We start from the raw sequence: 15,894 nt of genomic DNA on the forward strand, positions 1-15,894 counted from the left end.
AGTTAGGGATAAGGGAAACAAGAGATATAGTCAATGATGTAGCGAGATAAAGAACAATGAATGAAAGATATGCTAACATCTTTCCTGAGGGGAACTAATATCCTGGCGGGGAGATTTGCTAAGGTAATTGCGGAGACTTTAAACTAGTATGGTTGGGGGGAGGGGCTCAAACACAGATAGCTAATAGGCAGTGTGTGAGGCAGGAGGCAGAAAAGGGAAACACTCAGACCCAATATGTAGGAGAGAAAGAAGGGAAAAGAAATAAACTGAGAATAAGAAATGATGGGTCCCTTAAATGTGTATATTTTAATGCTAGGAGCATTGTAAGAAAGGTGGATGAGCTTAGAGCCTGGATTGACATCTGGAAGTATGATGTTGTGGCGATCAGTGAAACATGGTTGCAGGAGGGTTGTGATTGGCAATTAAATATTCCAGGATTTCATTGTTTCAGATGTGATAGAATCGGAGGGGCAAGAGGTGGGGGTGTTGCATTGCTTGTCAGGGAGGATATCACAGCAGTGCTTTGGCAGGACAGACTAGAAGGCTCGATTAGGGAGGCTGTTTGGGTGGAACTCAGAAATGAGAAAGGTATAGCAACACTTATACGGCGCCAAATAGGGAACGAGAATTGGAAGAGCAAATATGTAAGGAGATAGCAGATATTAGTAGTAAGCACAGAGTAGTGATTGTGGGTGATTTCAATTTTCCGTATATAGACTGGGAATCACATTCTGTTAAAGGCTGGATGGTTTGGAGTTTGTAAAATGTGTGCAGGATAGTTTTTTGCAGCAATACGTAGAGGTGCCTACCAGAGAAGGGGCAGTGTTGGACCTCCTGTTAGGAAATGAGATGGGTCAGGTGACGGAGGTATGTGTTGAGGAGCACTTTGGGTCTAGTGATCACAATTCCATTAGTTTCAATATCATTATGGAGAAGGTCAAATCTGGACCAAGGGTTGAGATTTTGGATTGGAGAAAGGCTAATTTTGAGGAGATGAGAAAGTATTTAAAAGGAGTGAAATGGAAATTTTTGTTTTATGAAAAGGATATAATAGAGAAATGGAGGATATTTAAAGGTGAAATTTTGAGAGTACAGAGTCTTTATGTCCCTGTTCGGTGGAAAGGAAAGAATAATAATTTGAAAGAGCCGTGGTTTTCCAGGGAAATTGGACACTTGGTTTGGAAAAAGAGGGAGATATACAATAAATATAAGCGGCAGGGAGTAAATGAGGTTCTTGAGGAATATAAAGAATGTAAAATGAATCTTAAGAAGGAAATTAGAAAAGCGAAAAAAAGATATGAGGCTGCTTTGGCAAGTAATGTAAAAGTAAACCCCAAGGGGTTCTACAGATATGTCAATAGCAAAAGGATAGTGAGGGATAAAATTGGTCCATTAGAGAGTCAGAGTGGACAGCTATGTGCTGAGCCGGAAGAAATGGGGGAGATATTAAACAATTTCTTTTCTTCGGTATTTACCGAGGAGAAGGATATTGAATTATGTGAGGTAAGCGAAACAAGTAGAGTAGTGATGGAAATTATGAGGATTAAAGAAGAGGAGGTACGGACACTTTTGAAAAATATAAAAGTGGATAAGTCTCCAGGTCCTGATAGGATATTCCCTAGGACATTGAGGGAAGTTAGTGCAGAAATAGCAGGGGCTATGACGGAAATATTTCAAACGTCATTAGAAACGGGGATGGTGCCGGAAGATTGGCGCATTGCGCATGTTGTGCCTTTGTTTAAAAAAGGTTCTAAAAGTAAACCTAGCAATTATAGACCTGTTAGTTTGACGTCTGTGGTGGGAAAATTAATGGAAAAGATACTTAGGGACAATATATATAATTATTTGGATAAACAAGGCCTGATTAGAAACAGTCAACATGGATTTGTGCCTGGAAGGTCATGTTTGACTAATCTTCTTGAATTTTTTGAAGAGGTTACCAGGGAAATTGATAAGGGCAAGGCTGTGGATGTTGTCTATATGGACTTCAGTAAGGCATTTGACAAGGTTCCACATGGAAGGTTGATTAAGAAGGTTAAATCGTTGGGTATTAATAGTGAGGTTGCAAGATGGATTCAACAATGGCTGAATGGGAGATACCAGAGGGTAATGGTTGACAATTGTATGTCAGGTTGGAGGCCAGTGTCTAGTGGAGTGCCCCAGGGATCTGTGTTGGGTCCACTGTTGTTTGTCATTTACATTAATGATCTGGATGATGGTGTGGCAAATTGGATTAGTAAATATGCAGATGATACTAAGATAGGTGGTGTAGTTAATAATGAAGTAGAGTTTCAAAGTCTACAGAGAGACTTGGGCCTTTTGGAAGGGTGGGCTGAAAGATGGCAAATGGAGTTTAATGCTGATAAGTGTGAGGTGCTGCATTTTGGTAGGACAAATCAAAATAGGACGTACAGGGTAAATGGTAGGGAATTGAGGAATGCAGTGGAACAGAGGGATCTGGGAATAACTGTGCATTGTTCCCTGAAGGTGGAATCTCATGTGGATAGGGTGGTGAAGAAGGCGTTTGGTATGCTTGCCTTTATAAATCAGAGCATCGAGTATAGAAGTTGGGATGTAATGTTAAAATTGTACAGGGCATTGGTGAGGCCGAGTCTGGAGTATGGTGTTCAGTTCTGGTCGCCAAATTATAGGAAGGATGTCGACAAAATGGAGAGGGTACAGAGGAGATTTACTAGAATGTTGCCTGGGTTTCAGCACTTAGGCTACAGAGAGAGGTTGAACAGGTTGGGTCTTTATTCTTTGGAGCGTAGAAGGTTGAGGGGGGACTTGATAGAGGTTTTTAAAATTTTGAGAGGGACGGACAGAGTTGACGTGGGTAGGCTTTTCCCTTTGAGAGTGGGGAAGATTCCAACAAAGGGACATAGCTTCAGAATTGAGGGACAAAAGTTTAAGGGTAACATGAGGGGTAACTTCTTTACTCAGAGGGTGGTGGCTGTATGGAATGGGCTTCCGGTGGAAGTGGTGGAGGCTGGCTCGATTTTATTATTTAAGAGTAAATTGGATAGGTATATGGATAGGAGGGGATTAGAGGGTTATGGTCTGAGTGCAGGTAGATGAGACTACTTCAGGGAGAATGGTCGGCGTGGACTGGTAGGGCCGGACAGGCCTGTTTCCATGCTGTAGTTGTTATATGGTTATATATTATATGTTATATAACATCGTTAGCTGTTTGTTGGGTGAAAGCGAGAAGCTAGTGCGACTTTGGTGGGGGAGGGATAGAGAGAGAGGGAATTCTGGAGAGATCAATATTCATACCACTGGGCTGCAATCTGCCCAAGTGAAATATGAGATACTGTTCCTCCAATTTGCGTTTAGCCTCACTCTGACAATGGAGGAGGCCAAGGATGGAAAGGTCAGTGTGGGAGTGGGAAGGAGAATTAAAATGTTTAGCAACCGGGAGATCAGGATGGTTCAGGCAGACTGAGTGAATGTTTTGCGAAACGATCGCCCAGTCTGCGTTTGGTCTCGCCGATGTATAAAGGTCCACATCAACGGATAGGGTGGATGAGGTTGGAGGAGGAAGTAGTGAACCTCTGACCAACCTGGACAGAGTCGAGGGAGGAGGTATAGGGACATGTGTTGCATCTTCTGCGGTTGCAGGGGAAGATACCTGTGACATGATCTGCTGGTGGCATGACAGGGCAGATATTGCAAAGACCCAGCCCCACTGGCTGCCTGACCCCTGGATCACTCTATTTGTTCAGTGTGGCACAGAATGCAGAGTTCCAGTTCCATAGATACAGCATGGAAACTTGACCTTCGGCCCACTGAGTCCACGCCGACCATTCCATCGATCACCCATTCACATTAGTTCCAACTTTATCATCCACACCAGGTGCAATTTACAGAGGGTCAATTAATCTACAAACCCGCGCGTCTTTGGGATGTGGGAGGAAACGGGAGCACCCGGAGAAGACCCACACAGTCACAGGAAGAACGTGCAAACTCCTCACACAGACAGTACCTGAGGTCAGGATGGAACCCAGGTCTCTGGCTGTACTGTGAGGCAGCTGCCACAATGCCAAGCTTGTCCTTTCCAGCTCAACCTAATACTGTGTTGTGCCCAAGCATTCCTCCACGGACACTTGCTCCTGCCAGCCATCTATTTCCCTGGATGTTGTCAAGCTGGAAAGCGTGCCGAGAAGATTTACGAGGATGTTGCCAGGACTTGAGGGCCTGAGTTATCGGGAGAGGTGTGGGCAGACTGGGACTTGATTCCTTGGAGCACAGGAGGCTGTGGGTTGATCTTATAGAGGTGTGTAAAATCAGGACATGCCAAGTGTTTCACTCAAAGTAGAGGGATGTCAAGAACCAGGGGCATCAGTTTCATGTGAGCGGGGGATTTAATAGGAACGTGAGAGACAACGTTTTCACACTGAGGGTGGTGGGTGTATGGAACGAGCTGCCAGAGGAGGTAGTTGACACAGGTACTGTAACAATTTTTAAAAGAGAATTGGACAAGTACATGGATAGGGAAGATTTAGAGAGATGTTGATCAAACCCGAGAGGTGGGACTAGCATTGATGTGGCCTCTTGGTCGGCATGGGCGAGTCGGGCCGAAGGGCCAGGTTCCCAGCTGTAGCACTCTGTGCCCCCACTTTGTTTATTCAGGTGGCTCTTTAATTCCAGCTGAATAGAAGTGAAAAAGCTAGCTAGAAGTTTCACATTCATAATCGTTAGCAGGAAAACCTAGCCCTGTGTCGAATCGATTCGTGCAAACAGAGTCACAGATTACACGGTCATTTTTTGGAAAGTGTAGCCCGGTCTCTCCCGGGTATTGAGTTATTACGACTGACTCTTGTCCCTAGCAGGATTGGAGCCGGTCAGTGCTCCTGTGCTGAATTACCAGCTGTGGAGTCCCTAGATACCAAGGCAAGTCTGGACGATGCTTCTGGCTGGCACATGTCCGCTGGTTCAGACCGCTGCCCACCTGCGGGCTGGAGCTGAAACTAGGAACATCAGCAACTGAATCGCTTTGACTGCACACAACAGTGCATCTGAACCATTGGTTTGAATGCATGAGATTAATAAGATGATTAAACTATAGAACTTGATGGATTGCAACGCAGACTCGGAGACCATTTCGCAGAACACTTGCGCTCAGTCCCAGGCCTGTTGGATCTCCCAGTTGCTATCCATTTAAACCCCCCTTCCCCTTCCCCTTCCCATTCTCCTTCCCATTCTCATTCTCATTCCCCTTCCCATTCCCATTCCCATTCCACTTCCCATTCCCATTCCCATTCCCATTCCACTTCCCATTCCCATTCCCATTCCCATTCCCCTTCCCATATCCCCTTCCCCTTCCCATTCCCCTCCGCTTCCCATTCCCCTTCTCATTCCCATTCCCACACTGACCTTTCCATCCTGGGCTTCCTCCATTGCCAGAGTGAGACCACACACAAACTAAAGGAACAGCACCTCATCGGCAGCTTACAACCCAATGATATGAACATCGAATTCTCCAATTTTAGATTACCAGCCTACAACTAACCCCCCTTTATTTACCTATTTATTTAATTATCTATTTATTTGTTATTTATTTATTTCCTCTCCTGGATTCACCTATTTTATTCCTTCCCTTTCCACCCACCCCCTTCTACCCATATTTCCTCTCTGGCTTCTCAATTCTCACCTCTTCTTTCCGTATCTCACAGCTTCTGTCTTTTCATCTCTGGCCTTTGTCCAACCATCTGCCAAAGAACCTGTCCCCTCATCAATATCCACCTATCACTCACCAGGCCTTGTCCTACTTTCACCTCTCTTCTGGCTTTCTTCCCCACCACCATCCCCACCCCCACCCCCATTTCCTTCCCCACCCCCACCCCCACCCCCACTCCCACCCCAACCCCACCCCCAAACCAACCCCACCCCAACCCAACCCCACCCCCAACCCCAACCCCACCCCCAACACAACCCTACCCCCAACCCCACCCCCATCTCCATCCCCACCCCCAACCCCACGCCCACCCCAACCCCCATCTCCACCCCCACCCTCATCCCCATCCCCACCCCAACCCAACCCAACCAACACCTCCACCCCCACCCTCACCCCATCCCCACCCCAACCCACCCCCTACCCCCAACCCAACCCCACCCCCAACCCAACCCAACCCCACTCCCAACCCCATCCCCACCCCCACCACCACCCCCACCCTCATCCCCATCCCCAACCCCACCCCCACCCTCACCACAATCAGTCCCGACTTGAAACTTCACCCATCCACATTTAGTTTAGTTTAGAGATACAACGTGGAAACAGGCCCTTCGGCCCACCGAGTCCATGCCGACCAACAATCCCCCCCCCCCGCCCGCACGAGCACTATCCTGCACATTAGAGACAATTTATAATTTTTACTTAAAACAATTAACCTACAAACCTGTACGTCTTTGGAGTGTGGGAAGAAATTAGAGCACGCTGAGAAAACTAACGCGGTCACGGGGAGAGCGTACAAACTCCGTACAGACAGCGCCCATAGTCAGGATCGAACCCGGGTCTCTGACGCTGTAAGGCAGCAGCTCTACCGTTGTGCTACGTTCTCCAGGAATGCTGCCTGGCCTGGCCTGCTGTGTTACTCCAGCTGTCCAGCACTTTGCTTCTTCTTGTTTTGCAATGTTTCTTTTATCAATTCTATGATAAATATATGGTGTTGGAGTATAATATCTTAAATACAAGCCCATAACCAGGGACTGACTATCTTGTTTATTTTTTGCAGTCTTTTCATTATGCCTCCTTGCGGTCGAAAACCAAGAAGAGACCTAAAGGTAAGAAGCCTGCAGATAAGTCGGGTGAAATGATTGTAAGATGCAAGATGTAGTGTAAGAAAATAGCTGCAGATGCTGGTACAAATCGAAGGTGTTTATTCACAAAATGCTGGAGTAACTCAGCAGGTCAGGCACCCCATCCCCGGGCACTTTCCCCTGCAACCGCACGAGATGCAACACCTGTCCCTTTACCTCCCCCCTCAACTCCATCCAAGGACCCAAGCAGTCTTTCCAGGTGAGACAGAGGTTCACCTGCACCTCCTCCAACCTCATCTATTGCATCCGCTGCTCCAGATGTCAACTTATTTACATCGGCGAAACCAAACGCAGGCTCGGCGATCGCTTCGCTCAACACCTGCGCTCGGTCCGCGTTGGCCAAACTGATCTCCCGGTGACTGAGCACTTCAGCTCCCCCTCCTACTCCCAGTCTGACCTTTCTGTCATGGGCCTCCTCCAGTGCCATAGTGAGTCCCAGCGGAAATTGGAGGAACAGCACCTCATATTTCGCCTGGGCAGCGTGCAGCCCAGTGGTATGAACATTGACTTCTCCAACTTTAGATAGTTCCTCTGTCCCTCCCTTCCCCTCCCCTTCCCAGATCTCCCTCTATCTTCCTGTCTCCACCTATATCCTTCCTTTGTCCCGCCCCCCTGACATCAATCTGAAGAAGGGTCTCGACCCGAAACGTTGCCCATTCTTTCTCTCCTGAGATGCTGCCTGACCTGCTGAGTTACTCCAGCATTTTGTGAATAAATACATAAGATGCAAGATGTTGATAAACCATAAACTGTTTAACTTTAAGTCGGCTTCATGAATCGAGGCAGGAGTACCGCACCGATTATGTTACTGTAAATTATTGCTTGGAGCCAGTGCTTCCTTCATGTGTTGCAACCACGCTACCTCTAAAACTGGAGTTTAGAAGGATGAGAGGGGATCTTACAGAGACATATAAAATTATGAAAGGACTGGACAAGCTAGATGCAAGAAAAATGTTCCCAATGTTGGGGGAGTCCAGAACCAGGGGCCACAGTCTAAGAATAAAGGGGAGGCCATTTAAAACTGAGGTGAGTTTGAGTTGTGAATCTGTGGAATTCTCTGTCACAGAGGGCAGTGGAAGCCGATTCACTGGATGAATTTAAAAGAGAGTTGGATAGAGCTCTAGGGGCTAGTGGAATCAAGGGATATGGGGAGAAGGCAGGCACGGGTTACTGATTGTGGATGATCAGCCATGATCAGAATGAATGGCGGTGCTGGCTCAAAGGGCCAAATGGCCTCCTCCTGCACCTATTTTCTGTGTTTCTAAGTTTCTAAGCGTTACACGTCATTATCTAATATCTGACCACGTGACATGTATGTTTATTACACGTGTGTACCGGCATGACGTTAAAAGCACTGGTTCAGTTGGAGTATTCATCACGGCCTTTAATAGGATGAACACATAGAACAGCACAGCACAGGAACAGGCCCTTCGGCCCACAATGTCTGTTCTGAACATGGTGCCAAGACTGAGTCTTATCTGCCTGCACATGATCCATATCCCTCCATCCCCTGCATATCCACATGCCTATCCAAAAGCCTCTGAAATGCCACTATTGTATCTGCCTCCACCACCACCCCCAGCCCCCACTGCCCTTTGTATGCCACGCAACTCCTTTCAACTTTACCCCTCGCATCTTAAAGCCATGCCTTATAATATCCCTGGGATGAAGGTTCTGGCTGTCTACCCTATCTGTGCCTAAATGTCATTATTTTATACACTTCGATCAGCTCTCCCCTCAACCTCCGACGTTACGGAGATATATTAGATTGGCAGCAAAGATGATCAGATTGTGAGTGAAAAGCCTGGGAAAGCCAGGATTGTACACCTTCAATCAGAGGAAAGCAGGGAGGACATTGAATAAAAGTCTTCAAAATTACACGGCCCACAGGATACAGGCTCAAGATGACCGGGAAAAGATCCAGGAACCGATTTCGAAATGAAGATAGACACAAAGTGCTGGAGTAACTCAGTGGGTCAGGCAGCATCTCTGGAGAAAAAGGATGGGTGACGTTATAGGTCAGAAACCTTCTTCAGACCCGACAGATAACGGCAGCAGGCCATTATCTCCCGGACCATCTCCAATGTTATCACTTCCGGCTGTCTACCCTCCACAGCCTCCAAACGTATCGTACCCCAGCCCCGCACGGCCCGGTTTTACCTTCACCCTACGCAGATGGCAAAATGCCTGACTGTGATCTGGAGGGCAGTGGTTTCCAAAAGGGCACTGGATTTGTACAGCACAAGAGGAAGAATTTATAACAGAGCTTTATTTGTCGTTCGGTACCGAAGTACCGAACGAAACTACATAGCAGTCATAGAAAAGAAAAAGAAAAAAAAAAAAAAGAACACAAGACACATGACCCCAACACAAACGTCTATCACAGTGACTCCAAACACCCCCTCACTGTGATGGAGGCAACAAAACTTCCACTCTCTTCCCCACGCCCACGGACAGACAGCTCGTCCCCGCCCGACCCGCACAGTCCCCGCACCGGGCGCTGAAACGTCCCGCGGCCGAACCGGGCGATGAAAGGCCCCGCGACCAAGCCTTGCGCAGCTAAGTCCCGTGGTCGAGCCGCACCGGACGATGTCAAGTCCGTAGCCGAGCCGCACCAGCGGTGAAAAGTCCCGCAGCCGAGCTGCACCGGGCGATGTTAAGCCCCGCAGCCGAGCTGCACCGGGCGATGTTAAGCCCCGCAGCCGAGCTGCACCGGGCGATGTCAAGTCCGCAGCCGAGCTGCACCGGGCGATGTCAAGTCCGCAGCCGAGCCGCACCAGCGGTGAAAAGCCCCGCAGCCGAGCTGCACCGGGCGATGTTAAGTCCAGCGGCCAAGCCGCACCGGGATGTAAAGTCCAGCGGCCGAGCCGCACCGGGATGTAAAGTCCAGCGGCCGAGCCGCAGCGGGCGATGTTAGGCCCCGCAGCCGAGCCGCATCCCGCGCCGTGAGGAAGAGAAAAGTTTCCCCCCCCCCCCCACACCCACCCACCCACACCACCACCCCCTCCCACACATACACAACCAAAAAAAATATATAAAAACCATCCCAACACCGACACACAACAAAAAAAGGGAAAAAAAAGACGGACAGACTGCTAGTCAGCCGCTGCCGTTAGGGGACAATGAGATTAGTTCTTCCAATATGAACCATCACTTAATGTGAGGTTGGAGGAGGTGCAGGTGAACCTCTGCCTCACCTGAAAGGACTGACGGGGTCGAGGGAGCCTGATAACATTTGTTCTATGTGCTATGTCCAACACTCTATGATTTAAATTTATCCTTAATCTGAAATTGTGTTGGAGAGTCAGGTTCCAGAGACATCCTCCATCTTCGTGGTTCGCACGCTCAAAGTCACAACAAGCCATTACTTTGACAATGTTCATTTTCTGCAACAGGCATTTGATAGTCTTACAGACGCCCCAACAATCTTTCTGCTGTTAACTCATCATGTTTTCAACGTAAGGTTTGTGCAAGGAGCAACCTCGACAAATGGAACTGATTAAGTTATCGGTTTTGAGCTGACTGTCTGTTGTCACGCCTAAATGGAAGAACAAGAACAGAGTGAGATTGAAAACCAGCACGTGTACAAAACTTACACAAAGCCCCACTGCTTAAACGGCCTGTTCCTGACAGCATGATCAGCTCTCTCTCTCCCCTGCTCCCTACTATAGTTCTAGAGTCAGCGGCTGGTGAATCTGTGGAATTCATTGCCACAGAGGGCTGTGGAGGCCAAGTCAGTGGATATTGTGAAGGTGGAGATAGATAGATTCTTGACTAGGATGGGTGTCAGGGGTTATGGGGAGAAGGCAGGAGAATGGGGTTGGGGGGGAGCGATAGATCAGCCATGATTGAATGGTGGAGTAGACTTAATGGGCCGAATGGCCTAATTCTACTCCTCTCACTTATGACCTTATGATCTATCCATGTTCTCCAGAGACGCTGCCTGACCCGCTGAGTTGCTCTGTACAAACTCCGTGCGGACTTGGTACAAAATTCCCCGAGCTGCAGCCAATGCCCCCTAACTGCAGCCACATTTCTTCCCCCTCCCCCTTCCCTGACCCCGTTGCATGTCAATTGTCCCACTATCCCGCCCCCCCTCTTGCCCTCTCTCTACCCCATTCACCTATGGCTGTACATTTCACTCCTTCTCTCAAACCTCCTCTCCTTATCAACACCCTTTTGTCCCCTTTGGACCACAAGACACTGGAGCAGTATTCGGCCATTCAGCCCATCAAGTCTGTGATAGGTAGGAAAATAACTGCAGATGCTGGTACAAATCGAAGGTATCACAAAAATGCTGGAGTAACTCAGCAGGTCAGGCAGCATCTCAGGAGAGAAGGAATGGGTGACATTTCGGGGCCCGAAACATCACCCATTCCCTCTCTCCTAGATGCTGCCTGACCTGCTGAGTTACTCCAGCATTTTGTGATACCTGAGTCGGAGATAGTTCATAGGCCATTTGAGCATAGCTGATCTAACCGTTCTCTCAACCTGCCTTCTCCCCATAACCTTTAATCTCCCTTTGTCTCCTTTTCATTTCTACCCTTTGTTCACCCATCTGCCAATCGAAACCCCCTCGCCTGTATCCACCTATCACTCTCCCGGTTTTGTTCCATATCCAGTATAAGAAAAAAACTGCAGATGCTGGTACAAATCGATTTATTCACAAAATGCTGGAGTAACTCAGCAGGTCGGGCAGCATCTCGGGAGAGAAGGAATGGGTGACGTTTCGGGTCGAGACCCTTCTTCAGACTGATGTCAGGGGGGCGGGACAAAGGAAGGATATAGGTGGAGACAGGAAGATAGAGGGAGATCTGGGAAGGAGGAGGGGAAGGGAGGGACAGAGGAACTATCTAAAGTTGGAGAAGTCGATGTTCATACCACTGGGCTGCAAACTGCCCAGGCGAAATATGAGGTGCTGTTCCTCCAATTTCCGGTGGGCCTCACTATGACACTGGAGGAGGCCCATGACAGAAAGGTCAGACTGGGAATGGGAGGGGGAGTTGAAGTGCTGGGCCACCGGGAGATCAGTTTGGTTAATGCGGACTGAGCGCAGGTGTTCAGCGAAGCGATCGCCGAGCCTGCGCTTGGTTTCGCCGATGTCCCACATCCACCACTTTTCCAGCTTTCTCTCCCCCGCCACAATGTCCCGACCCGAAACGTCGCCTATCTACGAACTCCAGAGGTGCTGCCTGACCCGCTGAGTTAATCCAGCACTCCGTGACCTGCGCTAGCCGCGGTTTATTGCTTTGCGACCATTTGTTAAACGATGGCCATTTAACAGATTCTATCTGCAGAAACTGAGTCAGTGCAGTGACTAGTCTGACTCATCTCATCAGCCTGAGAGGCAGCTCAGATTGATCAGGCATCCTCAGTCTTTGAGTGGAGTGTTCCAAATTTATACCACTCTTTGTAAGAAAATGTACTTCCTAATTTCGTATTTGGAAGCTCTTCAAACGATGCCTCCTTGGCATTGATTGCGCTAAAGCAGGAATTGAAGCTATCTTTCAAATCTTTTCAAAAACCCTCAATCGCGCATTTTCAATAGAATTGAAGCAAGATTCATGTTCTCCAGAGGTGCTGCCTGACCCACTGAGTTACTCCAGTACTCTGTGCCTTTCTCAGTAGAATGCAGGTGATTCTGTACTGTAACCACTTCAAGACCAGTTTATCTTTTTCTATATATTCCATAAATTATTCAGAATATAAAATATATATCAAAAAACATGGAAAAAACTCTTCGTACATTCTCAGTGTCTATACATTCAACAGTCTCATACTCAGTAGTACTCAAAAGGACACAGAGTGCTGGAGTTACTCAGCGGGTCAGGCAGCATCTCTGGAGAACATGGCTAGGTGACATATCGGATTGAGACCCTTCTTCAGACACTGTAGTACCTAGCGCACCCATCTTCAAACAATACACCCTCAGCCGATGAGGGTGCCCTCCAAGTGCCCCCCTGGAGTGATATCCCTTCTCTGGTTGGAGGGGTGTTCCCACCACACCTTGCCCCCCATGTCCAGCAGTGGAGGACCCTAGACTGTGGTCCTCCCCCACAGAGCCTTGGCGTTGGCTGCACCGAGCTTCAGTGCGTCCCTCAGCACGAGCTCCTGCAGTCTGGAGCAGCCAGTCGGCAACATTCCCCCACGGACATCTCGCACCGCTGGGAGACCGACAAGTTTGGGGCAAATCAGTTTATCCTTCCTGAGATTCCATGGATGAGATTGGATCAATGATGTACATTGAGGCCTGACTTCCTGCACCTTGTATTTCAATCCCCGCCCACGTAAAGGCTGGCCTGTGAGTGCCTGTTTACTGCCCTTAATGAGTTGTGGCATTCTTAACATTGAAATACTTACAGCAATTAGTGCCCCACATGGTGGAGATCAATACTATCACATTGAATTCCCTTTTGAGCCTTCGCCCAAATTCTTCATAATGCCACAAATGTAAAAACCTTTATAAAAATCTATTAAACTTAATTGGTGTATGTGAAGGCAACAAAAATGAGCATTAAATCAGCACACACTCTGTATCTGAGTCGCGGGTAGAATTGTAAGCTGAATATGCTTCAATTTATCGCCTGCATTTCAATGCTGCAATCCCAATTATCTTTTAATTTATCGTAGATTTCACTCAGGGACACACATCCTTTCAAGTGAAACGAGAATCTCTGTTATTGGAATGTGTTACTATTTCGAGACCTGACACGTCACACATTCCTCCTCTCCAGAGATGCTGCCTGTCCCGCTGAGTTACTGCAGCTCTTTGTTTCTCTATCTTCGGTTTAAAGCAGCATCTGAAGTTGCTTCTTGCACTGCCTTCTTCATCCTTTCCTGAACGGATGTGGGAAAATATAATCCTGGCTCTCATTTACCAGCCTGAGACAGCATAAGCAAGACGAAGTGTACCATACAGTTTTGGTCTCCTAATCTGAGGAAAGACATTCTTGCCATAGAGGGAGGACAGAGAAGGTTCACCAGATTGATTCCTGGGATGGCAGGACTTTCATATGTAGAAAGACTGGATAGACTCGGCTTTTACTCGCTGGAATTTAGAAGATTGAGGGGGGATCTTATAGAAACTTACAAAATTCTTAAGGGGTTGGACAGGCTAGATGCAGGAAGATTGTTCCCGATGTTGGGGAAGTCCAGAACAAGGGGTCACAGTTTAAGGATAAGGGGGAAGTCTTTTAGGACCTTGATGAGAACGTTTTTTTTCACACAGAGAGTGGTGAATCTGTGGAATTCTCTGCCACAGAAGGTAGTTGAGGCCAGTTCATTGGCTATATTTAAGAGGGAGTTAGATGTGGCCCTTGTGGCTAAAGGGATCAGGGGTTATGGAGAGAAGGCAGGTACGGGATACTGAGTTGGATGATCAGCCATGATCATATTGAATGGCGGTGCAGGCTCGAAGGGCCGAATGGCCTACTCCTGCACCTATTTTCTATGTTTCTATGGCTTTTGTCCAACTATCTGCCAATAAGAAGATGCCCCCTTACCTGTAATCACCTGTCACTTAAGAGAGACGCACAATGCTGGAGTAACTCAGCAGGCCAGGCAGCATCTCTGGGTCGAGACCCTTCTTCAGACTGAGAGTCAGAGGAGAGGGAGATACAGAGAGAAGGATGACAATGAGACATAAAAGAGATGGAGATCAAGGAAAATGATGAATAGATCATTGTTAGCTCGGAGAAGGTGACAATAAAGCAAACAGAGATAAAATGTAATCAGGGGAACAGTCAGACTGGTTGGAGTACTGGGTGAGGGAGGGGATGGAGAGGGAGGGAAAGCAAGGGTTACTTGAAGTTAGAGAAGTCAATGTTCATACCGTTGGGGTGTAAGCTGCCCAAGCGAAATATGAGGTGCTGTTCCTCCAATTTGCGCTGGGCCTCACTCTGAGAATGGAGGAGGACCAGGACAGAAAGGTCAGTGTGGGAATGGGAGGGGGAGTTAAGGTGTTTAGCAACCTGTTACTTGCCAGGCTTTGTTTCGCCCCCACCTCCCTTCTCTCCACCCTCCTGTCCATCACCACAGTCAGTCTGAAGAAGGGTCCCAGCCCAAAACATCACCTGTCCACGTTCTCCACGGTCTGGCCCGCCGAGTTACTCCGGCACTTTGTGTGTAAAAGTGTTAAAGGTCTCTGCCATCATTGCGTGCTTTCCCACCTTGACGTCTGATTTCTCCATCAGGTACCCTCAGCGGTGGGAGCAGGAGACGGATTTCATGCAAGGACTTGGGCCACGGGGACTGTGAAGGCTGGCTGTGGAAAAAGAAAGATGCAAAAGGCTACTTCACTCAGAAATGGAAGAAGTACTGGTTTATCCTGAAGGAAGCATCCCTCTACTGGTACACTAACCAAAATGTAAGGGAGATTCTTTTTCCCCTGCACTCCTTTTATTTAAGAGAATATACTTTTGGAGCGTGTCAATGGCACAGTGCCTCACACACCAAACATGGCCTTGATGCTCTTTACAGTTTGTTTAGTTTATTGTCACAAGTACCGAGGTACTGTGAAAAGCTTTTTGTTGCTTGCCATTCGCAGTCAGCGAAAAGACAATACACGATTACAATCGAGTTGTCCACAGTTTACAGATACTGTGTGGAGTTTGCACGCTCTCCCTATGACTGCGTGGGTTTCTTCCGGGCGCTCCCGTTTCCTCCCACATCCCAAAGACACGTTAATCGGCCCTCTATAAATTGCCCCTTGTGTGTAGGGAGCGGATGAGAAAGCGGGAGAACATGGAACTAGTGTGTACGGGTAATCAGTGGTTGGCGTGGTCTCAGAGGGCCGAAGGGCTTGTTTCCATGCTGTAACCCTGAAACTAAAACTTGAACAAAGCTGTCTTTATGCAAGGATTTGGAGTAAACAAAAACATTGTAGAGTACAGATTTAACATTTTAAGTACAGATTTACCATTCATTATCCCAGCTTCCAATTGAACAGAATTCTTAAAAGAAGTGATAGATTTCCAGAAACACGAGCTCCAAGTGCTGTGAACTCTAATTCTTTGAAAGAGGCTGCACAAGAAATCATTAACCCGGATTCTCCGAAAGCCGAATAAATTCTGAATG

The 15,894-nt window shown here is 47.8% G+C and overlaps 1 protein-coding gene across 2 annotated transcripts in view; it reads left to right on the plus strand.

The window, feature by feature from the left end:
- LOC144600708 (connector enhancer of kinase suppressor of ras 2) overlaps nt 1-15,894 on the plus strand; it is a 391,278-nt gene that overhangs the window by 335,150 nt on the left and 40,234 nt on the right. For both annotated transcript variants that reach the window (XR_013548171.1, XM_078412618.1), the window contains exons 15-16: nt 6,735-6,783; nt 15,012-15,184. Coding sequence is in view for 1 of the 2 variants with exons in the window: in XM_078412618.1 (XP_078268744.1) it covers nt 6,735-6,783; nt 15,012-15,184 (222 nt within the window). In the remaining variant the exon portion in view is untranslated. The remainder of the gene's footprint in view (nt 1-6,734; nt 6,784-15,011; nt 15,185-15,894) is intronic.

The sequence above is a fragment of the Rhinoraja longicauda genome, chromosome 15, assembly GCF_053455715.1.
Source record: "Rhinoraja longicauda isolate Sanriku21f chromosome 15, sRhiLon1.1, whole genome shotgun sequence".
NCBI lineage: Eukaryota > Metazoa > Chordata > Chondrichthyes > Rajiformes > Arhynchobatidae > Rhinoraja > Rhinoraja longicauda.